Below are 24,999 nucleotides of genomic sequence, written 5' to 3'. Positions count from 1 at the left end.
GTCGGGTTTGACTGGCACAGAGAGGAAGGAAAGAAAAAGAAGGTGGGGACCCAGTATGCCTCACAGAGAAGTTCAGCCTTTTTGCCCAGATTTTGGAGCACGTGAGTGATCTAATCAGAGCTGTGGTTTAAGAAGATGCATGTGACACGCGCACCCCCTTACTTTGTGGTGCAAGACGGTTTACAAGTTACCACAGGAAACCGAACGGGATGGTACGACTCTGGATTAAAATTCTCTCTGAACAGCTCTCGCTCTTCATTTTCAACCTAGCTCATTAGGGCAGGTTGGGCCTTCTTGTATTTTGTTATTGCTGTATCTGAGGAATCTTTCTAAAACAAAAAAAAAAGCTACAGCACACATTGCCGCCATTGCAAAGCCTGAGTTTTTTAAGGGTATAATACCAAGTGACAGTTTTGATGTATGCCAGTGGGTGTCGGTCCCAATACTTCACCATCCTCTGCTTGCATAATTTAAAATGACAATGTAGCCTGTCAAATGTGAGTGAAGTTCCTTGGCTATTTATAAAACATCAAATAGATAGAACTGTGTCAGCAAAAGATGGATGACAGCTGCTGGCAAAGCACCTATAAGCTGAACTTAAAGCTACCGTATGAATATGGTGGTCCACGGTTCTGAAGGTATTTTCACCCATTGCAGTAAAAGGATATCACAATATTCCCTTCCAAAGTGTAGTCGGAAATTGAGAAGCAAGTCGGGGATGCAGGTTTGTTTTGTTTTGTTAACGAATTAATGAACCACGGCTCAGGTTCCCCTGAGGAAGTGGAAGTTACCCGGGCAAATAAAGAAAGCGCTGGTCTGCAGACCTGGCTGACGGTTTTTAGCCCCCTGACCAGACACCTGGAGCCCTGCCAAGTTGGACCTCGGAGATTTTTTTACGGGGAGTTCGAGACACAGCCTGCCTGCGTCAGTAGATTAATTCCCAAGTGTGCATGGACACTCATTTTTGTCAATTTACTAATGCTTGAATGTTTGTAAAACGGGGCGTAGAAAACAAGCGCCCTGATCGGCACCGGCAGCGTCCACCCGTTTGCGTCCGTCCGCGTCTGCGTGGTGCGGCCCGAGCCCCGCCTCAGAGGGCGTCCCCCGGCCCCCTGGGTCCCGCAGGCCCCGCCCCCGCCCCACCCCAAGCGCCGTCCGTCCCGCAGGCCCCGCCCCGGCGCCGGGCTCTGACGTCACCGTCTGCGCCGCGCGCCGTAGAAACAGGAAGTGGGACCAAAACAAAGGAGCGGCGGCCGGGAGCGGACCTGCCTCTTTCTCCCTCTTCCGCGCTCATATTGGCCCTGGCCACAGACCCCTAGGAACCGTCCGACTATGTCCAACATGGAGAAACACCTGTTCAACCTAAAGTTCGCCGCCAAAGAACTCAGCAGGAGTGCCAAAAAATGCGACAAGGAGGAAAAGGCCGAAAAGGCCAAGATTAAAAAGGCCATTCAGAAGGGCAACATGGAAGTGGCGAGGATACACGCCGAAAATGCCATTCGCCAGAAGAACCAAGCGGTGAATTTCTTGAGAATGAGTGCGCGGGTCGATGCGGTAGCTGCCAGAGTCCAGACGGCGGTGACGATGGGCAAGGTGACCAAGTCGATGGCCGGTGTGGTTAAGTCGATGGATGCGACGTTGAAGACTATGAATCTGGAGAAGATCTCTGCTTTGATGGACAAATTTGAGCACCAGTTTGAGACGCTGGACGTCCAGACGCAGCAAATGGAAGACACGATGAGCAGCACGACTACGCTGACCACTCCCCAGAACCAAGTGGATATGCTGCTCCAGGAAATGGCAGACGAGGCCGGCCTAGACCTCAACATGGAGCTGCCGCAGGGGCAGACCGGCTCTGTGGGCACGAGCGTGGCCTCCGCCGAGCAGGATGAACTGTCCCAGAGACTGGCCCGCCTGCGGGATCAGGTGTGACGACAGAACCCACTCTGAGGTTTCCTGGCCGTAGCCACCTTCTGAAATGCTCTGTATATTAATGAGATACTATACACTAGAAACTCTGAACATGCCAGAATGCTGAAATGCTCTCTACTTAAGATGCTTCTACCTTTGGGTTTACAGTGCTCTCCAGATACACTAAGAAATTCCAGGCTCCCTCCATCTTAACTGGATTTTAAAGTTCCGTATAGCTTGTGATGATGTGTATTTTTATAGCTGCCTTTTAACAGAACTAGTTAATTTGGTGTGTATGAATCTTTCTCAAAAATTTGGTCCAAACTCTTGTTCGGTGTATTCAGTTTTCTGCCTGAATTTTCAAAATTGGGGATCTTTTTTTAAATTTAGTGTAATTGGTAATATCTAGAATTGACAGGTGGTGCATAAAAATTAAGAGGAGAAGGATTACTTAGATTGATTACAGGGCTATCAACACCTCATTCAACTTAATGGACCGTGCTATTTCCGTGGGGTTTGGGGGGTCTTTTGTTTTGTTTTGTTTTGTTTTGTTTTTTTGCCATCGCCTCCAGACTTCTGTTGATCTGTTCACATAATTTATACTGAAATTATGGTGGGACATTGTGCATAATATTTTCTTACTGTGTATGTTCTATAAATTTTTCATGTGGTAGTTACGTTTTTACAACTGGAAAAAGGCCACATAATTTCATTTATTATAAGGAAAAATTGTTTGCTCATTTATATTTTTATTTACTAAAGACTTTGTCAAAAGACAAGGTTTAACGTGACAGTTTCAAATGAACGTCTTGAACACACTTCTAGTTATTTTCCTATCTCAACACTTTAATTAGCCTTGTTATAAAGTATGTTAATTAGCATGGCAGTCATATTACTCTAACATTGCCAAAGAACTGTTGATTGGTTTAAGAGAACTCCGGGGTGGTGTGTTTGTAGGTTTTCTTTTGATTTTAATAACCAAAAATAGACATCAAATTAGAACTGCATTTTAGGTTCTAATTACTTGCATTTATTATTTTCTTTTAGAGGAACAACTTGTTGAAAAGCCTTGGAAGTAAGTGGAATGTTTTATTTAGCCATGCAAATAACTTAAGTATATGTGCAGCCAGCTGGAAGTCTGGGAAGGAGGAAAGATGGAGAATTTGACAGTAGACTTGACCCTCTAAGGCTAGAGCCCATCTGTGGGGCCTTTCGTCTTTCTAGAACAGCAGTGTGTGTTTTCTGGCTGCAAAGTAAAGCATGTAACCACCACTTTCTCATAGCCTCTGAACATGGAGAACAGCAACTTTTATTTTGGCAAGTGTATTAATCTAAGTTAAATACTTGTGGATATTTGAAATTTCCCCTTTCCTTCACTGGTAGATTTCTCCATAAGAGAATTCCAGTGTTCCAAAAAAATAGTTATAAGGACTCTTTCAAGCCCCTTGAAAGATTCATGGCCAAATAGTCACCATTACATTTTCCAGTATGAATGGGTGTATTAAAGAAAAAAAAAAAAATGAACAGGTAAATGCAAATGAGGACTGACCCTCATTTTTAAGTGTCTTTACATTTGGATGTTCCGAAGTCTTCCGTAAGGGATACCTGTCGATTGATTATCTGTCCCTGCCTCTTCTTTCTAGAACTCTTCCCTTTTGGTGTCTCTTCTTATCCACATGGTTGCACAGAGGCAGCTATGTGAGCATAGCATGAGTCATAACCGCCTCTTTAGACTGGGAAAAATAAGTACAACTTAAAATATAGCTTAGTGTTGAATCCTTTGGTAAATTAAAGACCCTTTTATAGTGCAAATACTCCCAACAAAATTAATATATTTTGTGAGATTAAACAATGCTTGTATATGCTTGAACTTTCTTAAAATATGTTCATTTCAAACTATATGAATGTACATTTTTATGAACCATAAATATTTTCAAAAGCATACCAGGCCCATGAATTATTTCCTCACTTTTGCAGCTGATGAAATGCTGAAATGTAAGCCACAGAAGTTTGTCAAATAAATCATTTTAAACTGCATGTTATTGCATGTGAGTGTACATCCTATTTAAGAAAACTATATAAGAAAAAAGAATTCAGAGGGAGATTTGGTTCAGAAAGCATGGTATTCTTCCACACTCTCCCTTACCACCTTAATTTCTGTTTTGTTAGCATGGAATTTTCATGTATATTTCTAGAAACTCTAGTTATTACTTCTTTACTGTAATAGTTTCTTCATGGCAGCAAGAATTGTTCCTTGTATTGAAACTTGCTGGACTAATGATAGATCTATTTTATAAAAGGCTTCCGCTCAGACATCCCACAGAAATAGTTAATCTTCCATGCAGGTACTAGTACAATTTTTACTCGAATCTCCTTTTTATTTTCTGCCTTCAAATGTACAGTTTCTAACATGGATTTATAATATACTTTTAGTTTATTTTATGAACGATTTAGCTTCCTTCATTTCAGATGATACGTGTGCAATTTAGAACTCTTACTAAAGCTGTTTCTTCCAGAAATGTTAATGAATATGTGCCTTTCAGGTGGAGGCATGCTATGAGTCTTGTACACTGGGTGCCTACCCTGCTGTCCTTGATTTGGAAAAGAGCCACCTAAAATAAGCACCCATCTGATAACCTTACTAACAGAACATAGTCTCGGGTCAGCCAAACAGACCTCACATCATAAAGCAGAAGGGAGGAACCTTATGTCTTAGATGCCTCCTCTGTAATACACACAACATCTTCTAGGAGCCATTTCTGTAGCCAAAAATCCAAAGCTCAACACCTTCTGTAATACTGGCAAAAAGCTCCAAGCCAGTGGACATTTCAATGAACTGAGGAACAGGCACTTGTCATAGCAAATAATAGCAGAATGCCTGCCTGGTTTACCTAGGTTTGTTTTTCTACAACTAGATGGTAAGGCAGTGTCTGTCTTGGTCACAATTACTGGGCCTGGTGTGGTACCCAGCTGAGCTGGCTCCTGGTAGTGTCCCTGGTGTGAACACATGCTCCCTTGGGGTTCTCAGCTGTAATCCTGCCTAGAGTTCTCTAATGACAACGTACACAATGGGTAAAGAGGGTGCAGAGGGCACTCGGCCAGAGCCCTGTTATGTCTCCTCAGAAGCACCGTGTATCCTTTTCTTTCAGCACGTTTCTTCAAATTGAAATGTTTGTTCCTACTGTTTGAGGTTTATACATCCTCCCTCCCTCTTGAATAGTAGCAGGACAAACAATTCAGCAGTGTTTATTCAGAGTGACTGAATACAGTAAAAGATTTAGACCAAAGTATATCAGATGTCGACTAGATAGATCTGGGGCTTCTTTCTAGGGAAAAGACACGCTTCTGCCTTAAACAGTACTCCATACATTTAGGTAGGTAAAGCATACACACAGAGAGAAAAATGGAGACGAGTGTATACAAATGTTAAAAAGTCATCAAAATGAACACTAAGCTTAGTGCACTTGACACACATGTGTTTTATACTTCAACTTTTAAAAAGGAAGTTAAGTGGGGCGCCTGGGTGTCTCAGTCGATTGAGCATCCAACTTCGGCTCAGGTCATGATCTCACAGTTCCTAAGTTCGAGCTCCGCATCGGGCTCTGTGCTGACAGCTACAGATTTTGTTTGTCTCTCTCTGCCCCTCCCCTGCTCAATCTGTCTCTTTCCCTCTTTCTCAAAAAATGAATAAACATTTAAAAAAAAAGGGAATAGGGGCGCCTGGGTGGCGCAGTCGGTTAAGCGTCCGACTTCAGCCAGGTCACAATCTTGCGGTCCGTGAGTTCGAGCCCCGCATCGGGCTCTGGGCTGATGGCTCAGAGCCTGGAGCCTGTTTCTGATTCTGTTGTCTCCCTCTCTCTCTGCCCCTTCCCCGTTCATGCTCTGTCTCTCTCTGTCCCAAAAATAAATAAACGTTGAAAAAAAAAATTAAAAAAAAAAAAAAAGGGAATAAGTTACAGCATAAAGCAGTAGCCCATACTAATCAAATCATACACATTGAGTACACAGAGAATGGGATCACGGTGTCCGTTGTGGTTAGAGTTGGCTTCCTGCAAAAGGTAGGGTTGAATCGGGGGCTTCAAAGAAAATAAAGTGGGAATTGCACAAAGGTCTGAGAGGCCCAGAACCACACGGGGATTTGAAAGGAGTGGAGGGTTCGTTTGGCATCAAAAAGAGGGAAGAGATTGGACAGATTGCCAAGGGCTTGGAGGCTGGAATGAAAATGTGGACTTCACCCCGAGGAAAGGAGCAGGAGCGTGAGTCATCAGATACCGTATTGTCCTGCTGACACGAGATGAAGCCTAGAGCAGGATGGCAGTAAAAACAGAGGAAAAGATGTGTGCACAGGGGTCACTGAGGCACCGGGGATGCTGTGGGTCAGAACCACCTAGGGATGTGGCTCAGCTGGAAATCCCGATTCCTAAGGTTGGCACATGCTGCCGGTCTGAGGACCGCCTTCTGGGCAGCACGTCAGAACTGCCTGGTACTTTGTCACTGTGGAGGTCATATTTTTCTCCTCCACCGGTATCTGTATGTCTTGCACATTAGCATCATGAAGTAAACTTCACTAACGCTGAGGAAAGTTTCTCACTGACCTTTGCCAGAATTCCAGCTTGCCACTTGTTCACAAACGAAACAATTTGTAATACATTTTAATTAAATATAGTTGGTGCTTTTTCTCAGATCTCATTGTTTAAAGGTGTTTAAACAACAGTTTTCATCTTTTCATACTCCCTTGTCCTGCTTCATGATCAACGCCATGGTCATAAGAACTCTGTGACTTTTGAGTTATAGTGGGGTGGCAGACAGCAGCTGAGAAATAGACCATGAGCTGCTGTTTTGTGCCCGTATCCAGCAGAAGAGGGGATGGAAATGGAAAGCATGAAAATGTTTCTCCAAGCACGAATATCCTGAGCTGTAGCTGGAAATAATGGGGGGAAAATCAAAATAAATTGCTTTCTAACTACTTTTTTACAGCATGCATATCACTATGGTGACTTTTTATAATTCTAGTTTGGTATTGTCTTGCAACTGAATCCAGTGTGAGTGACTGGTCTCCAAGGTTGAGTCTTAACTCTGGTTAATTTTTCCACGTAAGAGGCAGTGGCATATTTAAGAAGATAGTTTTAGTAACCCTTTAAAATGTAGTCATGTGAAATTCTGTGTATGATTTAGAAGACCCTTTTAAAACTCAGCTTTCGATAGATATTATCTTAGGAGCTCTGATTTGAAGTACTTCTAACAGCATGCTGGAAAAAATACAGTGATTGAATCAAAGATTAAGGCAAAAGGCTGGCAGAAATCCACAGTATAGATTCTTCTGTCATTCCTTTATGCCTTAGAGGGTCTTTCAAAGAACTGGGGGGATGCATTTACATTCAGGGGGAATTTTCACATTTTATTTTCATTGCACAGATTTGAAATGCATGAACTCACAATACCGTTCAGCGTCAGTAACAATTGAGAAGATACTCTTGGAAATGTTCGGATGCCTCTCAGGTCTCACTTAGATCATTAAGTACCAGAGCCAGGTGGAACTTTGAATATCTGCCCTGGAAATTAGGGATGGGAAAGAACTCGACATCTTTTGCCTTTGTCATTGGCACCTCAGAACCACTTATTTTTAATAGCGTTCGGTATGGTACTCCCACCTCTTCCTTTGGAAGACAGTCTTTAATCACATCTATCAAGAACTTTTGATGTATTTTTTTAACCACATTTCATTGTTTCTACTTATACTAGTTATTGCCATCTGAATTAATTCACCCACCTACCTCCACCCTCTTGCATCCTGTTTGAAATTGGTTGCTTCCTAAACTCTAACTATACCCAAAGGCTCCATATTTAGGTTAATTTTCTAGCCCCTTTCATCCGAGATGATTGGTTTTTGTATCACATGTTCAGTATTATGTGTCTCCTGCTGGGAGGATAGACCATCTCTGAATCGAATTACTGTAGCCCACGCAGTGTGGGGGCAGCACCCATCTCCCAACCGGACCGCCTGGTCGGCTGGGCTACAGACCAGAGCCCCCTTTTCAGGAGCAGACACCTGTCTCACTCTGACTCCATCAGAGTCTTTCCGCCCCTTTTCCACTAGACGGTCAGGAACTGGGTGGGTACTTCTGAGATGCTCTCCACCATACCAAATTCAAGGGCAGCAAGGACTGAGCCAAACTGCACTGTGGCTCTCAAACCAGACCTCAAGCAAGCTAGGCCCCCTCCCTGGGGCTCCCGTGTTTCCCCAGCTCCCAGGCAGGCCCTCCTGCCCCACCTGCAGAATTGTTTGTGCCCTGTCCGAACTCCTCCTGCTCAGGGACCAGCTCTCCCCACCGGCCAGTTCACCCATCTTCTGGAAGGCACACAGCAACACCTACCAGGGCTCGCAGTGCCCGCTCCAGAGAGGCCGCAGGCAGATCCGGGTCCCTTTGGCTTCTCAGCAGCCCTGCCGCCTAGCCACAGTTCTGTAGATGACTGACGACCACTGCCGTGACAGGCAGTGCAGTCATGAAGGGCCCTGGAAATGTCACCCCAGCACCAGGCCACATCTCGGGCCACTGGGGGCTATCTGTAGCTCTCCAGGAGGGAGGAGATAACAATAGCCAAGGGAATTGAGTAGCCTTAATGTGCCTTCAGCCTCCCTCTTGCCAGGCTGGAAGCATCTTACGGGTCTGCCATGCAGGCGGGTGGGGGGAGCATGTGGAGATGGGGAGGTGACAGCATCCTGCACTGTGCAAAATGCCCACAAGCATCAGAGCATTAGAGGAAGGCCCAGTAATGGAACCCAAACCATCCCGGCTTGGACAGACCAGGAAGTCGGCCATGTCCCCCCTAGTCTGGGGCACATTCACTCTCCCCAGGGCTGGAGCCTCACCCACAGCCAGGAGACCAGGGGCCACTCAGTCCCCTCCCTCACTTGTATGTCCTCCCTCCCTTTGAAGCCTCCGCTGCCCCCTCTCTGTCCAGAAGCAGTCCTTACTCGCCAGGTAACCAGTCCCCAGGTCTTCCTGTGTCTTAAAAATCTCCACAGTGTCCATTATGGGCTGGGCCTCTCAGCCACCTGCTCACTTACGTCTTCTAGCTGCGGGAGGAGGAGCAGAGCAGACATTGATTCCCCGAACAAAGATTTAGGGGCCAGGCCTGCGCTAGGTGCTGGGGATACCTGGGCCAGCGAGACAAAGACCTGCCCTGGGGGTCTCGCGTTTTGGAGGAAGAGATAGATAATAAACATAAATAAATGCGACTCGTGTCAGGCCGTGGTAAGTGCCACGTAGAAGAATAAAGCAAGGTTGGCGAGGAGATGGACAGGGCGGCCTCTCTGTGGGGAGAGAGAGCAAGTGCCCATGTCTCCTTCCACGTACACATACAGTGCGATTCCCTTCCTCTCCTTTCCTTTCATTTACTTCTCCCTCCCTCTGTGAGTCCCTCCAGGTGAACACACCAGGTTAAACCTGCTGATGTGTGCGCGCTTGCACATTGCTTCGATCTTATTAGGAACCCGTGACGCTAAAGGAACGTCTCTGACCTCCCGCGTTGTGTTTATGTTGCAACATGGGCTTCTGCTACTATCGTGGCTTTGAAGGAGGCCCTGTGCCCCTCCCCTATTGCTGAGTGGCCCCTCCCCCCCAACTCTAGGGCGGTGGGCAAAAGGGAAGAGGGAAGGTTAAAAAAAAAAAGAGGTAAAAAAGAAAAGAAAAGTCAGCCTTGGCCCCTCCATCGGGAATGTTCTGCTGTCTGGGAGGACACATATTCAGGGAAGGAAGGGGGAACTTACCCCAGCTTCTCTGCCTGCCCCTGCCCTCCTGTGCTTGTGTGAGGAGCCCATCCCCTTGGCCCACAGTCCCGGAGAGAAGCCATCAGAGAACACGACTGAGCCCTTGCTGGCTTTCTTTTCAGCTTCCTGGAAAGAATCGACAGTGTCAGTCTGGTGGACTACACACCCACAGACCAGGTAGGTGAAGCGGGAGCCCGCAACCACCTCTTTGAACTTCCTGGGACTAGAGGAAGTGCCAGTTATCACTCACTGATTATTTTAACGTGAATTAAGGAGGAGGGATTCCACAAGATAGCTACTTCTGGCAAATCGTTTCCGCTGTCCCTGCACGTACACGCAGCATACCCACCAGAACCTGTGCTGTGCCTCCTGACTTAGCTCTCTAAAACCTACTAGCTTTCTAAACTGCCAATATCAAAGTAGTTTCCCCTGTGGAATAGGAATGTGCCACTCCCGTGCCTCTGGGAGCTGTGAACGGAAAACTGAACCTGTGCTTCACCAGCTTCGTAAACTCTGCCCATTCTGCTTTGGGCCCTGGCCTGGCTCACATATCACAGGCACGCTCTCTGGGTGTGACCCAGAGCGTCGTCTTTGGGTTGAGCTGGATAAAAGCATCCCACTGCACATTCGTAAGTAGAAGAGAGGGACCCTCTGTGCCCCTCGAAACCTTTGGCACTCAGGCATCTGCAGAGACTTGGAGAAAACCCTGAATTGCTCAGCTTAGGAGGCTCCCAGCAGCCTCTAGAGCTAGTGAACGCCAAAGAAGTTAGGGGGCTCCATTCAAACAGCCTCTCCAACAACCCCCCCCCAGTGTCCTATGTCCCCTGGAGGCGCTTGGCAGTGGGCCCCTCCTGGCATCTCTCTCCTCTCTGCCTCTCCTGAAGGCCTGGGCTCCTCTCTCACCCCAAAATCCATCTCTCTGTGAGGCTGACCCCAAGAGCTCAAAACTATCCAAACCTTTGTTTTCGAGCCTTTGGTTTCTCACCCAGAAGGTCTGCACCCGGAGCAGGTGGCTTTGCAGGTAGGTGCAGCAAGCAGAGAGCCGTGGGGTCTCCTGTCAGGTGCAGGACAGGCATGGACATACATGCAGAAGTGATAAATTAAAAAACAACAACAAAACCTACTAAAGGAAATTAAAGCACAGCTACTAAGTCTCTAAGACAAAACTAATACATTAATTATGACTTTCTGCTGGGAGGGAGGTGGTGAGACAGAGCATTTGTCTGACTTTTTAGTTATTATTGTTTCTCTTACAATTGGAAGAGATGGTCATCTGAAAAACTCGGTTATTATGGTTGCATTCAGGGCTTTTCCTTCTGAAGAACAGTGCTGCCACTTGGTTTGTCTTCTTGTTCTCAGGACCTTCTCAGATGCCGAGTTCTGACATCGGGGATTTTTGAGACCCGATTCCAAGTGGACAAAGTAAACTTTCAGTAAGTTGTTGAGAGCAGACCAGCTGTGGAGACAAGGGCAGGACACCCCCTGCCCTGGCTGTCTGCTGGCGTCCTGATGGGGTCGGGGAGCCCAGCCTTCCTCCCATGGGCCCTGGGACATCAAACATCCCAAATGTGCCTCGCTGTCCTTTTGGATAAGTCCGTACAGACTCTGTGGCCCTAAAGGGCATGCAGTAAGTTTAGGGCAGGGAGGAACATGGGAACCAGAGCCACCTGAGAAGGTGAGAAAGATCCAGTGGCCTTTGGGTAGGTACAGAGGACCCGCTCAGGCAGGGGGATGCCCGGCACAGGCTGCCCTGAGAAGAGGGGCCCGAGCCGGCCTGGTGACCACAGAGTGAGGGCTGTGACCCCAAGGAACAGCTTGGTGTGGACTCCCGGGTCAGGCAGAAACTTAGAGCCAGTGGAGCAGTCTGCGGGGGCCACCCATGGGGCAGTGCTTCAGGCCGGGAGCCTCAGCCAAGGAAAGAAGCACAGAGGTGTCACGCCCCCCTCCCCAACCCCGTCATCGTGTCCTGTTGTTCTTCCACAGCATGTTTGATGTCGGCGGCCAGAGGGACGAGAGAAGAAAATGGATCCAGTGCTTTAATGGTGATTTCTGTGCTTTGAATCAGATTAGACCATCCATCAAATGCCTTAAATGTGAATCTCATAAAGAATTTAAGCATCCCAGGGCACCTGAGTGGCTCAGTAGGTTAAGCGTCTGACTTCGGCTCAGGGGAGGATCTCACAGTCCGTGAGTTCGAGCCCCGTGTCGGTCTCTGTGCTGACAGCTCAGAGCCTGGAGCCAGCTTCAGATTCTGTGTCTCCCTCTCTCTCTGCCCCTAACCCACTCGCTCTCTCTCTCTCTCTCTCAAAAATAAGCATTAATTTTTTTTTTAATTTAAAAAAGGAATTTAAGCATCCTAAATTTACATTTGTCATTTGTTCATACGGATGCATTACTGAAACAACCACACACACAGTGCTTCTTTAAGTCGTTCTTATAATCACGGGATGAAAATGAGTAGCAGCTGGACGTGTACTTGATCATAACCACACAGTGGCTCTCTAACCGGGGCTTCCCTTTTTCTCTCTTCTTCCACAAAGATGTCACGGCTATCATTTATGTTGCGGCCTGCAGCAGCTACAACATGGTGATTCGGGAAGATAACAACACCAACAGGCTCAGAGAGTCCCTGGACCTTTTCGAAAGCATCTGGAACAACAGGTTATAAAAATAAGAAATTCAGTTGCACCTCTGGATCGCAAATTTTCTTTCATTAAAAATACCACTCAGCTCACTTTCATTTTTATTCTCCAGATATATTCATTCTTTTCTTACTGGTAAATCCGAAACTGTTAGCAGGATCTCTTTTGGTCCATCTCGTGTATAGACCCACTTAAAATGGGCAGTAGTCCTCAATGAAGCTCTGATAGTGCTCTGTTAAGAAAATTTAAGGAGCGTCTTTGTGACTCAGCCAGTTAAGTGACTGACTCTTGATTTCGGCTCAGGTCATGATCTCAGGGTTGTGAGATCGAGCCCTCAGCATGGAGCCTGCTTAATATTCTCTCTCTCCTTCTCTCTCTGCCCTCTCTCCCTCTCTAAAATTAAAAAAAAAGAAAGAAAGTTTAAATATCTGTTTTTAAAGCTCAAGATTATATCGAGGGTTAAAAAATGGTTTTGCTTGGTTTTTAAAATTTAGAAAGTACCATCCACAAATAACTAGATGATCTCTAGAAGATCCCTTACAGGTCAAAGGCAGAGCATAATCATGTTTGAAATTGCTACTAGTGCAAAGGGGTGATTATTTTAGAAAGGAACCCAGCAAACACACACACACGATACATACCTATATAAAAATCGAAGTGTCTTCTGAACTATTTAAGAAGAAATATCACCAAGGAGGACAGGAAATGTAAGCTGACCTTGCAAAACATTCGGATTATCAGGAAAGTATTTATCAAGTGTTATACACTTGTTCTCAGTAATATAGTATTGAGACAGTTAATGAGAAAGAAAAAAAGTCAGGAAATACTGGGTACATGAAGGAATACTTTGGAGTCATTAAAAAATTTTATATAAGCGTATATATAAATTTTACATTTATACATATTATATATTTATATATAATTTATATATATATATATAAATTTAAATATATATATGTAAGCACACACACACACAACCACATGAGAAAATGACCACAATACTGTTCAGTGAAAAAGCAGATTAAAAAACACCATGATCTTATTTTATAAATATGTCTGAGAATAGGAAAAAACCTGGAAGTAAAAACATAACAGTTCTAATAGTTGCCTTTGTGTGTAATTACATTTGATTTTTTTCTATGTATTTTCTGTAATTACAAATTCATTTTTACCAGGATTATATATTTTATATTTATATTTTATATAAATATATATTTATATTTTATATATATTATATAAAATATATTTATATTTTATAACAAGGAACAGTAAAACTATTTCCACTTGGAGGAAGAATGGATTGTGTTTCTAATTCATAGTAGAAATTCCTGTGCACTAGTCATCAGCTTGATTCCTTTGAAATAACAGAATTTACAAAGGCTTTGCTGATGTGCATACTGAGCTCATCTTAAGCCAGTTCTCATGTCTGTTTAGGAAAACAATGAGAGAGAACCTTTCCTCCACTGTAACGGAGCCCCTCCCCTTAACTTGTCCAATGCAGTGGTCATGACCCATATCTGGTTAACAACCTGCTCCACCTCTGGAGAAATTCGGCCTGTTCTGACTCAAGCCAGCTACAAATTACATTCTGTGTGATTAGCTAATGACTCATGTATTTTATTGTTATTATCGCTCTAACTTCTAGTTTATCTGACCCTTTCTTAGTAAAACTCCGGGCGTATTTATTCCATAAATAAACCTTAGCTTTGGTACCAGTAAATTTATATTCTCAGTAAAGATTAATTAGAAAATACTGAACTGCTAAATTAACTCTATTTATTTATTATAAGGTTTACTTACTATAAGAATGTCTTGCATGCAGATGGAGTGGGGGTCCACAAGATTGGTACATCAAATCATTCTAGATCCTGTACATTTCAGGAAGATGGAAATGCTGTTCTTTTCACTGAGTACCTCCTCTGTTAGAGGTACTTTCACGTACTAGCGGATGTGAAGTTTGTATGTTTATTTCTCTTTTCAGGTGGTTACGGACCATTTCTATCATCTTGTTCTTGAACAAACAGGATATGCTGGCAGAAAAAGTCTTGGCGGGGAAATCAAAAATTGAAGATTATTTCCCAGAGTATGCAAATTATACTGTTCCTGAAGATGGTAAGATTTCAAAACCAGTTCTGATTCAGGAAAAAAATTGGTTATTTTTTCATTAGCCCTGTAACTGTAGTTCCAACAGATGTGATGAAAATTTAGGAAATTCAATTAATTTGCATAACTCTCTGGACTGCTGCCCCCACCTTCAAATGCTAGAGTGTTAAAATGTCCTATTTAGGATTCCATTTGTCAGGGTTTGACTTTCCATTCAAACTGTGCAGGAGAAGACAGGGCACTTTTGGGTGTGTGTCTATTAAGTACTCTCTCTTGGTGTCTTGGCTGGGTCTGTCCTGAACTTGGCACTGTGTCAGCCCTTTACGTCGACCTTGACTCTCACTGTAACCCTACGTGGAAGTTTGTTATTTGCATGTTTTCCTGTGGAAAGTGAGCTGAGAGAAGTAGTCAGTCGTTCAAGGTCACTCAGGTAGAGCTTGCCAGGACGAGGCAGCTTCTGAACCTTTGTGCCCAAGCCCCACCCTTCCAGCCACCACGGCCCAGTGATGACTTTGGCTACCAGTAGGATGGCCTGGCCGAGCAGGTGCGGGGTTCAGGGGCAGGAGGCTCTCAGTGCTAAAGCCCTGGACCAGGGCACACCCTGTTTCCAACTGCGGCTCCTCGGTTCTCGGCCCACATTGTAGGAGGGGTTCATTGCCAGTGAAATGCTACCACTTCCTAAAATTTGAATCCCCAGCTAGATAAAGCAGAATGAAAGGGACTCTCCTAGAAACTTAGATAAGAAGTGAAGAAAATTCTTCATCCTTGTGCTAAGTCTAGTGTTGAGCCCCTGGGGTAAGAGAAGTCAGCAGAGCTCGGCTTGCATTGCCCTCTCATCTCTGGACTACGGTCCTCAGCAAGCCAGGCTCCCATCCCTACACTCTGGACAGTCAACACTGAAGCGTCCACTGTCATGTGCTCTCCCTCCTCTCTGTCTTGGTCTGGGCCCTCCTTCCCCTCTTCTCAGTTCCGGATCTGGTCAAGGTAGCATCCTGCCCAGGCTTCCTTATTCTGCTCACTCAACTTTCCAGAACAGTCTTTGGATTGCTGCCAAAATCTTTCTGAAACACAACCACAACTCTACTTGCGATCCCTACCAACACAGACTTAATCTCACCACAAGCTGAGGCCACACGTGACCCGGCCAGAAAATATTACAAGCTAGGTTCCCCACCACAACCCTCCGTGGATCCTGTGCTCCTCCCCACACACACACATCCAGCGGATCCTGTGCTCCTCCCCACCCCCAACCCTCTGTGGATACTGTGCTCCTTTCCCACACACATTTAGGGGATCCTGTGCTCCAAACCCTCAACCCTCTGTGGATCCTGTGCTCCTCCCACACACACCCTCAGTGGATCTTGTGCTCCTCTCTCTGCCTGCTTCTCCCTCCCTTCTGCACGGAACCTGCCCAGGCACCTGCCCTGGGTCAAGCATGGCAGGTCTCCAGATCAGGGCGGACTCAGCACCTGTAGAATTCCCCATCACCTGCTCAGCGTGAATAATCATATAATCATGGTAGTTGCAATAGAGAAGGAAAAGAGCGATGAGACCATGCAGGGAAGCCAAGATTTTAGGAACTTGGAATCTGCACGGGAGAAGAATCAGGTTACTACAGTCAATTTCACAGAAGGGCTCCGTGGTAGGAACAGTGAAGGGGAGGGTCTCCCGGGAACAAGGCTAAGAGAATGCAGACCCGATGAGCACAACCACTGCTAAAACCACAGCCCCTGGAACCTTCTCTCTCAAGGGAGCTCTGAAGGGGATGGCAGCTGTGGGATTGGTCAGTGTTCAGTGGCATGCTTTCATTTTCTCTGAGTGGGAGTCATCCCCCATCATCAGAAACAAAACCAAAACTTTCATCAGCTGCTAAATGAGAGAAATAAAGTTACATTTCAGCTTTCTGCTTTGCTCTGAGTGTCTTTTAGTGCTGTGAGTCACCGCAGCCCTACTTTGTAATTCCTCTTCCATTTTCCATAGAGTTGTATTCTCATCACCTAAACAAAATTCCACTTGTAATTTTTACAGCAACACCAGATGCAGGAGAAGATCCCAAAGTTACACGAGCCAAGTTCTTTATCCGAGACCTGTTTTTGGTAAGCAGTTTTATTCTTTGCTTTCCTACCTCCTTAGAGTTGTATTGTTCTTTGCAATTTGCATATCAGTTACCCTTTCATGATCTGATTTAATCTCCACCCAAATTATGAGAGGCAAAGGAATTATTACTTCATCTCACCACTGACCATACTGGGGTTCAGAGAGGTGGGGCTTTTCACCTCAGGTCACACAGCGCCCAAGCGAAAACAAGGAGCACAGCACAAGGCCCCAGAGAATGGCACTGAGACCACCAGACTGTGTTCACTTGTGTTTTCCTAAAAGGAAAGAAGCCTTTAGCAGAGTCTGAAATACCAGCACCCACACTGGGTGCCCCTCCCCCTTTCATTCACTCACCACTAAGAGGCTAATTCAGACATTCAGAAAAATTCAGATCTCTCTTTTTTTTTTAACTTTTTATTTTGAGATGATTTCAAATTTACATAAAAAGTGAAAGAATTATATATACGTGGACTGTGTGCTTCTGGAGAGGTGACGATCGGCCCAGTGTGCAGCAGGGACGGTCCCACAGTCTGCCTGACATTTCCACGGGGATCAGGTGCCTTCCTGACTCCTCAGGGGAACCTCGTTATCCTATTCCCACCACGGGCCCCCATCGGTTGCCTCCTGAAATCTTATACTGAGTGAGAAAGTAACAAGGATAAGAAGTCAAGTCCCCAGAGTGAGTTCTGAGGAACAGTATTCCCCAGGAGGTTAACAGGTAGCACGGGGAAAGGGCTCTGCAAGGAGTAAATCTGGGAAATAAATCAAGTGAGACAGGTTTCTCCGTTGTCAGACTTTCTAGAACCTTTGCTGTGCCCGTGTGCCTTGTGAATCTCTTGGATAACAGGTAAATTGGTTTGTAGTTTATCACAGGCTTCCTTTTGGAGGAACATCTTGCAAGACCATAAAATATAAAAACACACAAAAAGCTGTCCTAATGAGGACTAAAAGTTAACTAAGTGTGCCTATGAGGCATTTAAAGATTAGAAACAGAGCTCCCCCCCTCCCAAATGAATGGCCGTGCCACCACCATTTGGTGTTGGGAAGAAACCTTTGATTCTCTAACAATGGGAGAAATCTGGCTTGTATGCAGTTTGCAAGTCAGGGAAATAAACGCCTAGGGGTTATTGATTTAGGTTTTTTTTTTATGGTGGAATTTGCCTGGGCCAGTGAGTCATGGGAGGAGTTTTGAGTTGGAAGCCCTAACCCCAGACCTAGAAGGCAATGGAGCAGATTACAGAAATGGTTAACAGTATCGAATCTGGACGGGAGCAAATTCGGGCGAAACAATAACTTTGGTGATAGAAGGCCCTGAGACGGGGTGGGGAATAGAGGCCGTACATGGAGAGGGAGAGGTCTGTGGGGGGACCTGGCCTTGAGGAGGTAAAGGTGGGCTTGGGGAGAGAACGGCAAGGGCATAATGAGACCCCTCTATAAGAAAGAGCCACATGCTGTCTGAGCATTCTCAACTGTCATCGCGTGAGGAGGGCAAGGACCACCAGGTTTGTCCCAGTCAGGGTCACTTCCTCCCACAACGGGGAGGCCCAACTCATCCCCAGAGCAGGAGGAACTCAGAACGAAAGGAGCCAGGAGCCAGGAGGAGGGAGGGCCAGGTGGTCAGCCCCCCGTGTTCCCCTAGTCACCGTCAAGCGGTCCTGTCCCTCACACTGGAAACCACCTGCAAGCCCATGCCCAGACCTGGGCCAGAGAGTCCTCCGGGGCAAGCGTCACCAGACCTTTTAAAGCAGGTGGTAAGCATGAGTGGCACCCTGTGTCTTGATGCCTTAGGCATCTATTAGAAGCCTGTATGCTTTTAATCGGGCTTCTCTTCCTGGTATTGTATGAGCTCCCCTCTGATTTCTTTTACCTTGAACATCATCTCCTGACAGGGGACCTCAGAGATGGGCAACAGCCAGGGGACCCAATCAAGCACAGTCTAGAACTGCCCAGTTTTCCTTGACAAGCTTATTGCTGTCATTTAAAGTGAAAATCAGTGTGTTTAGAGATAAGCAGACAGCCACTACCTTTGTAATGACTCTGCCTGACATTCTTGTTGCCCCAGGCGGGGACAGATTGGTCAGATCATTACAGAAGAAAGCCTGTTACCTATTCGCCCACTCCATGTGACACGGCTCTTCCTCCCCATGTTCTAGGGCTATAAAGATACCTACCCTACACGTTTCAGTGTCCTTAAGTTTTTTAAAAATTGTAATTGCTCAAGAGAATCCTAACTATTGCTAAAAATAAGTCTGTGCTCCCAGGAGAAGGTTCATAACCTGATGAACATCTTTACCCCAGCCCAGCAGTGGTCTCATCTTGATTCCCAAGATGCTTTGCAAGAAAGGGGATGGGAGGGGGGACGAGGAGGACGTCCAGGGATCCCTGTGGGCACCTATGAAGAAAGCTCCATGTGACCTCTACATTCGCTGGCTGGGGAGGCCGTAACAAAGCACCACCAACTGGGGGCTTAACACATTATTTTCTCACCATTCTGGAGGCTAGAAGTTGAGATCAAGATGTCAACAGGGTTGGTTTCTCCTGAGGCTTCTCTCCTCGGCTTGTGGATGTTCACCTTCTCATTGTGTCTTCTCATTGTGTCGCCACATGGCCTTTCCTGTGTGTGTGTGTCCCAATCTCCCCTCTTCCTATGAGGACCTTACTGGGTTTGGGCTCACCCATATGACCACATTTTAACTTATCTTTTTTCTTCTGTACTGCTTATTTATTTTTGAAAAGGAGGGAGAGAGAGAGGGAGCGGGAGAGGGGCAGAAAGAGGGAGACACAGAATCCAAAGCAGGCTCCGGGCTCTGAGCTGCAGCACAGAGCCCGATGTGGGGCTTGAACTCACAGACCACGATATCATGACCTGAGCCGAAGTCGGACACTTAACCGACTGAGCCACCCAGGTGCCCCGTAATTACCTCTTTAAAAAGAGATCCTATCTCCAAATACAGTCACACTCAGAGGTGCTGGGGGTTAGAGCTTCACCACAGGAATTGGTGGGGGAGAACACCATTCAGCCCTTGGCAGCCTCTCTCCACACTGTCCCACCTGACTTCCCAATGCACATGCGCGTATCCCTCCAAGATGTCCTTCTGAATCCTCATCAGTCATGTTTTTTCTCCTGTGGGAGAAAGCCCATGAAGCCTCCCACTACTAACCAGGGGACCCCCCCCCAACCCCGCCCCAGGAAATGCTCAAGTTGTTATGTGGAGGAGGGCTCAGTAGGACGGATGAGCCATCCACATGGAACCACTAGTGATATGTGGATATTTAAATTTAATTAAAATTAAAACTAAAACTCCAGTCTCTGTTGCATCAGTTAGTGATAGTGGCTCCCGTAAGAGCAGGGGAAATACAGAACATTTCCATTAGTGCAAAAAGTTCCATTGGACAGTGCTGGTGTGGGACTGACATTTATTTCCAGAAAATTCTACCCTGACTTGAGAGGCTGTCTTTTATTTATTTATTTTTAAAAAAATTTTTTATGTTTATTGATTTTTGAGAGACAGAGACAGAGCATGAGCGGGGGAGGGGTAGAGAAAGAGAGGGAGATACAGAATCCGAAGCAGGCACCAGGCCGTGAGCTGTCAGCACAGAGCCCGACGCGGGGCTCGAACTCAGTAACTGTGAGATCATGACCTGAGCTGAAGTCAGATGCCTAACCGACTGAGAGCCACCCAGGCACCCCTGAGAGGCTGTCTTTTAAATATATGTCCTCTCTCAACTGAACACTAAGCTTCTGTGGCCAGAGGTAAGTGTGACGTTGAGTTTCCAGCAGGGTATTCAGTATTTAAACAGTCACAATCCCAGCTCCTCTTGTCTTTGATCAAAGTATTGCCCAAATTCTTCTCCAAGAATTAATGGAGTAGCAGCAGTGTTCCCATGTACCCCTGGGCATGGTGGTCAGGGTCCCACAGCATAGATGGCTTTTTTTTTTTTCCAGAGGATCAGCACAGCGACAGGGGACGGCAAACATTACTGCTACCCACACTTCACCTGTGCCGTGGACACCGAGAACATTCGCAGAGTGTTCAATGACTGCCGTGACATCATCCAGAGGATGCACCTCAAACAGTACGAACTCTTGTGAGGCAGCCCTGGGGCAGGTGGGCGCGCCTTCTGGCACCTTCTCTCCACCTGCCTCTCCTCCCTTGGCCACCCCACCAGGTGGAACATTTATTCCAGGATTGTCTGTCAGCCCCAAGCCATGGTAGAAAGTAGGGAGTTCCCGGTTTCATCCAGCTGCCGCCCTGTCCTGTTCTGACCTGTGTGACCACCAAGCCTCTGGCTACCTCTGTTCCCCTCAGGTTTGGTTTGTAGCTTTCGTTTTCACTGAACACAACCTTCCACAGCCTCCCCAACCCCACCAACTTGTGTCGCTGCAAACCAGCACTCTTACTTGGGTGGTGCTGCAGTGAAACCCCTCTGGGTGAGGGCCCCTTTCAGTCATCCATTCAGTGATTTCTTGATTCGGCAGGAACTTGATAAAGGGGGGAGAAATGACACTTTTTTCTGACTTATCAGGCATGATTGCAGTGGCAGGGGTATGAGGCGGTGAGCCACATGCGTGGGCAAGTGGCCACCTCTCCCGAGCTGCACTGGCCCAGGAGCGAGGCTAGACCCCAAGTCACAGGATGGAGAGAAACCCGTTTCAATCATATCTGAGTCGCTGCCAACCTCAGGCATTAAGTTAGACCTACTCTGAGCAGACAACCCACTACATTCACCACTGCAAAGTGTGTCCTGTCTACACATGATTCTCTAGAGTGTGATATGCTTGGACAAGAGTCTCCCTTCATATATTCTTGTTGTTGTTTTACTGCTGGTTTATTATAACTGTACAGACCACAAAATGTAATATTATTTTCTATAATTACTCAAAAATCCTTGTAGATCTTTGTGCCTCGATCAGGCTGTATCTGTAAAAGAAACGTGTTTTTATCATGCTGAACCGCTAAATGTCAACATTACCTGCTGCTTGCTCTAAAAAAGAGAATGGTGTGTGTAGAATTTAGGATATTCTTCAGGTTAGTGCTTTTAAAAATATCTTTGATTAAATATATATATGCATATATATATAAATTATCCACATTAATCATTCACCTCTTACAAATAATTTTGTACCAACATCACAAGCTTTTCAAGAACCAAGGATTTTTTTTTCTCCAGACAATATGTCTTTTGATTATTTTCCTATTTAAAGACTTTTTACAAGTTCCCTGAGTGGAAATAGGTCAACCATTCCCTTTAGTCAAAGTTTTCGAACCACTTACTTGGGCCACAGCTTCCAGTGTAAACGAAGAGCAAGAAGATGACAGAGGTGTCTGTGTTCGTGTCCAGCCCAAGAGAGTCAAAGGATGGCATCTCCATTTGCCTGCTCTCAAGAAGAAATATTACACAACCTTTATTTGGAAGACAAAGTCAAAATATATGGCTGTTTCTCACACTCGAAAGGTTTGTAAATGCAGCGTCAGAAGTTATCGTACAGCGCAGTATCTAGAAAGCAAGAATCGCGATAGCAGTGATGCTTCATATTCTACCCACAGCCACAACTTTGAGGGTCGTTGCCTTAGGTGCGAGATAATCTGCAAAGATGTCCAAAGGTGGATTTCAACAATACAAACCCAGAGGTGACAGCCTCGCTGACATGACTTCATTTCCTTTTAGTCTTTAGTATTGTCAAGTTTACTCTATAAGTAGGCATTTTGTAATCCTTTATAAATGCACCCAGACTAAAAAAAAAAAAAAAAATGCATCCAGACTGAAATACTACTTTTCCATGAATGAAAGGATAACTTTGTAGACAGTCAGTGTAAGAAGCACACCGTTTATGTCAGCATCCCTAAATTCCTGGACCTCTCTTCCCTGTTTCATAAAACCCTGATCTGAAATGAGACACATAAAGACACATAAAGTAGAAATTACTGTGTTTCCATTGCACTTTCCACATAAAATGTGAACCGAAGAGCCACACACACCCCCATACGCACAAAAAGCAAAAGCTGCATACTGTTATATACGTTATCACTCAGCAGTAACTCAACTTCCTCTTCAAACACAGAGTTGGACTCTTGGAAAAGAACACGTTTTACCTGGTTTCAAATTATCAAGACATATTTATTTTTAAGTACCAAAAGCCCCTTCCCAGCTCTTTGTCAGGTTTCTTTTGATCACAGACAGACATTAAATTCAGATTTAACAGCTTGGCCTGCTGGAGAGAAAATTACACTTAGCTAAAAATCTGATTCCATAATGAGCACAGAAGCACAAAAGTCTGTGAAAACAATATATTCCTGCTTGTGGCGTCTGTACTTTTATTTTAAGTGCATAGCTTTATAATATATAGGAGTCTGAGGCCCACTTTGTAGGGGGACAGAAGCAAGCCCAGTGTTTGTGCGCACATAATCCCAGGTGCCGGCTCCATCTCGGGGAAGGACAGACAGCATAGTGCATGCAAGTGAGACTTTAATAGCTTTTACATATTGTACAGACACGATCTTTGGTTATACATATATTTGATAAAATGAGAAAACAGACTTGTTGTAGAGTACACATTCCATTGTTATAGCATGAGAACAGTACAGTCAACTATTTATCCTTGCAGGAGTTCGCATCCGTGATTTACAGTTCCTGTGATGGGTGTAAAGACCGCCACCCCCTTTGTCCCCTTCTCACATGAGCACTACCCAGAGTTCAGTTTTCCTGCCTTTGTTATTTGTGACGAAATGCAAAAGCGTCTCCTGCGCTTTACGTTGTCTTAAGTTTTCTGAGCAAGTTCCAACCAAAGAGAAGAGGCGAGGCTAGGAGCTTAAAGTGAGCTAACATGAGGACCGCAAGGAACCCAACTGCTACACAGTATGTGGCCAGAACGGTGTTCTCGTACGGGAGGTAGCACTTGGCAAGGGCGTACTCTGTGGGGGTCAACATGCCCTGGAAAGGAAATGAGAATAGTGATGCTGCAGTGAGAGCCCTGCCGCAGCACCAACACACCAGTCTTAGACAAAACAGGAGACGCAGCCTTCTTGGTCCCCTCAGGTGAGGCCAGGAAGTTGCTCTCCTCCCCTGAGACTGCGGGGCACAGCTTCCACGAGCCAGCCACCCACCCCAAGCACTGATCGGAGACACAACGTGGAGGCTCCCAATGTGCCGAGTGGAGCTGACCTCTCCGTTGAAACCAGTCCCCGGCACAATGGGTTCCTCTAAAGTGCAGTGGGCATACGTGCCAGAGATACAAGAGGCATGGAGATCTATGTAAGTGGCCATTGAGAAACGGGGAGTGACTACAAGGCCATTTCTCATGGCGCTCGATGCTAAAGTAAGCAACCTGTTACCCAGAAATGCATGTGCCGGGGGCACCTCAATGGGTTTTTCTGTAGACATGTTTGCTGTGCGGAACGACACTGGGGAATGGTTTCGTTTACTCTGAATCTGAAAACATGAGGGTTTCCCCACCTTTTCATGAAGTAAAAGTACCTGACATAAAAGCATTATGACCTGGGTAAAATAAACACCAGGTGGCCACTAATTGAAACATCTTGAGCTAACTTACAAGAGCCATAGCCTTTTTCGGCCAGAGCAAATGGGTACGTTTGGAACCTAAGACAAGATGATGGAGTATGGCTAATGAAGACATGATCCTGTTTCCTTAGAAAATTAAAAACGCAGAGGCTCAGACCTGAGAACAGTGCTGTCCCTGGAAACACTCTGTAAGATGCCCCCCACCCCGCCCCCTACAGGAGCAATGCCATGTTTATTTGTCCCCAGGGAGGTGTTTAGACAGGGGTCAGTGTATCAAACTAAGTGCGCGTGTGGAGCAGGGGAAGTTTGTATTTACAGATTTTGTATGTGTTTACGGATCGCAGCAATTAAATAGTTGATTACTGTGTTGATGTCAATACTTATATGAAAGCTTTCAGATGAAAATAAACGTCCACATTACCATGATGAAACTGGGGTTGTTTCTGTTCCTCCAACTGAAAGACGGCACGCTGATCTCCATGGTCCCCGCCCCGTGGAGCACCTCGCAGGCGCTGTGCGTGTGGCCGCTCAGGACCAGCCGCGGCCGGAGCCACCAGAGCAGCTACCGCACCCGGGGAACAGCGATAGCTGGTTAGTGCTCTGACAGAGCCCCATCGGGGCCCGTATTCAGTAACATAAATATAAAATCCCTACTTGGTAGAGTGCTTCATTTTTTTCTTAAAATCCTATCAAAAGTAAGTTCGAGCTTTTAGGGAAAATCTATCCTTCTCATCCTAGATTTTATATTTTTATAAATATTTTTGTAGATGTATTTTATAAATATATTTGTATCTTATCACATAGTATAGCATATCATACATTACACAAATATGTATTTATATGATATAAATATTTACAGTTTTATTTATAAAATAACAAAAATATTTTCATATACTTATATATCATAATTATAATTTAAGTATTATACAATACATATTTGTGTAATATATAAAT

At 45.4% G+C, this 24,999-nt stretch overlaps 3 protein-coding genes across 8 annotated transcripts in view; 2 read left to right on the top strand and 1 right to left on the bottom strand.

The window, feature by feature from the left end:
* Positions 1-24,476, top strand: part of GNAL (G protein subunit alpha L) — a 156,258-nt gene extending 131,782 nt beyond the window's left edge. For all 3 annotated transcript variants that reach the window (XM_043558262.1, XM_043558264.1, XM_043558263.1), the window contains 7 exons: positions 9,805-9,859; positions 11,042-11,115; positions 11,666-11,724; positions 12,223-12,343; positions 14,306-14,436; positions 16,456-16,523; positions 20,471-24,476. In XM_043558262.1, coding sequence (XP_043414197.1) covers positions 9,805-9,859; positions 11,042-11,115; positions 11,666-11,724; positions 12,223-12,343; positions 14,306-14,436; positions 16,456-16,523; positions 20,471-20,617 — 655 coding nt within the window. In that variant the 3' untranslated portion in view covers positions 20,618-24,476. The remainder of the gene's footprint in view (positions 1-9,804; positions 9,860-11,041; positions 11,116-11,665; positions 11,725-12,222; positions 12,344-14,305; positions 14,437-16,455; positions 16,524-20,470) is intronic.
* Positions 1,188-3,948, top strand: CHMP1B (charged multivesicular body protein 1B). Its single transcript, XM_043558270.1, has one exon. The coding sequence runs from the start codon at positions 1,333-1,335 to the stop codon at positions 1,930-1,932; it is 600 nt and encodes a 199-aa protein (XP_043414205.1). The 5' UTR covers positions 1,188-1,332; the 3' UTR covers positions 1,933-3,948.
* The window catches only part of MPPE1 (metallophosphoesterase 1), a 55,857-nt gene continuing 53,833 nt past the window's right edge, over positions 22,976-24,999 (bottom strand). For all 4 annotated transcript variants that reach the window (XM_043558266.1, XM_043558269.1, XM_043558265.1 and 1 more), the window contains 2 exons: positions 24,467-24,607; positions 22,976-23,457 (listed from right to left, as the gene is read on the bottom strand). In XM_043558266.1, coding sequence (XP_043414201.1) covers positions 23,275-23,457; positions 24,467-24,607 — 324 coding nt within the window. In that variant the 3' untranslated portion in view covers positions 22,976-23,274. The remainder of the gene's footprint in view (positions 23,458-24,466; positions 24,608-24,999) is intronic.

Source organism: Prionailurus bengalensis, chromosome D3 (genome assembly GCF_016509475.1).
Source record: "Prionailurus bengalensis isolate Pbe53 chromosome D3, Fcat_Pben_1.1_paternal_pri, whole genome shotgun sequence".
Lineage (NCBI taxonomy): Eukaryota > Metazoa > Chordata > Mammalia > Carnivora > Felidae > Prionailurus > Prionailurus bengalensis.
The sequence above is the reverse complement of the archived record's forward strand: the minus strand, read 5'-3'. Positions and strand labels throughout refer to the sequence as shown.

What these genes read in the sequence shown, in the direction of transcription:
- CHMP1B (XM_043558270.1), top strand. Translation starts at nt 1,333, where the DNA reads ATGTCCAACATGGAGAAACACCTGTTCAACCTAAAGTTCGCCGCCAAA.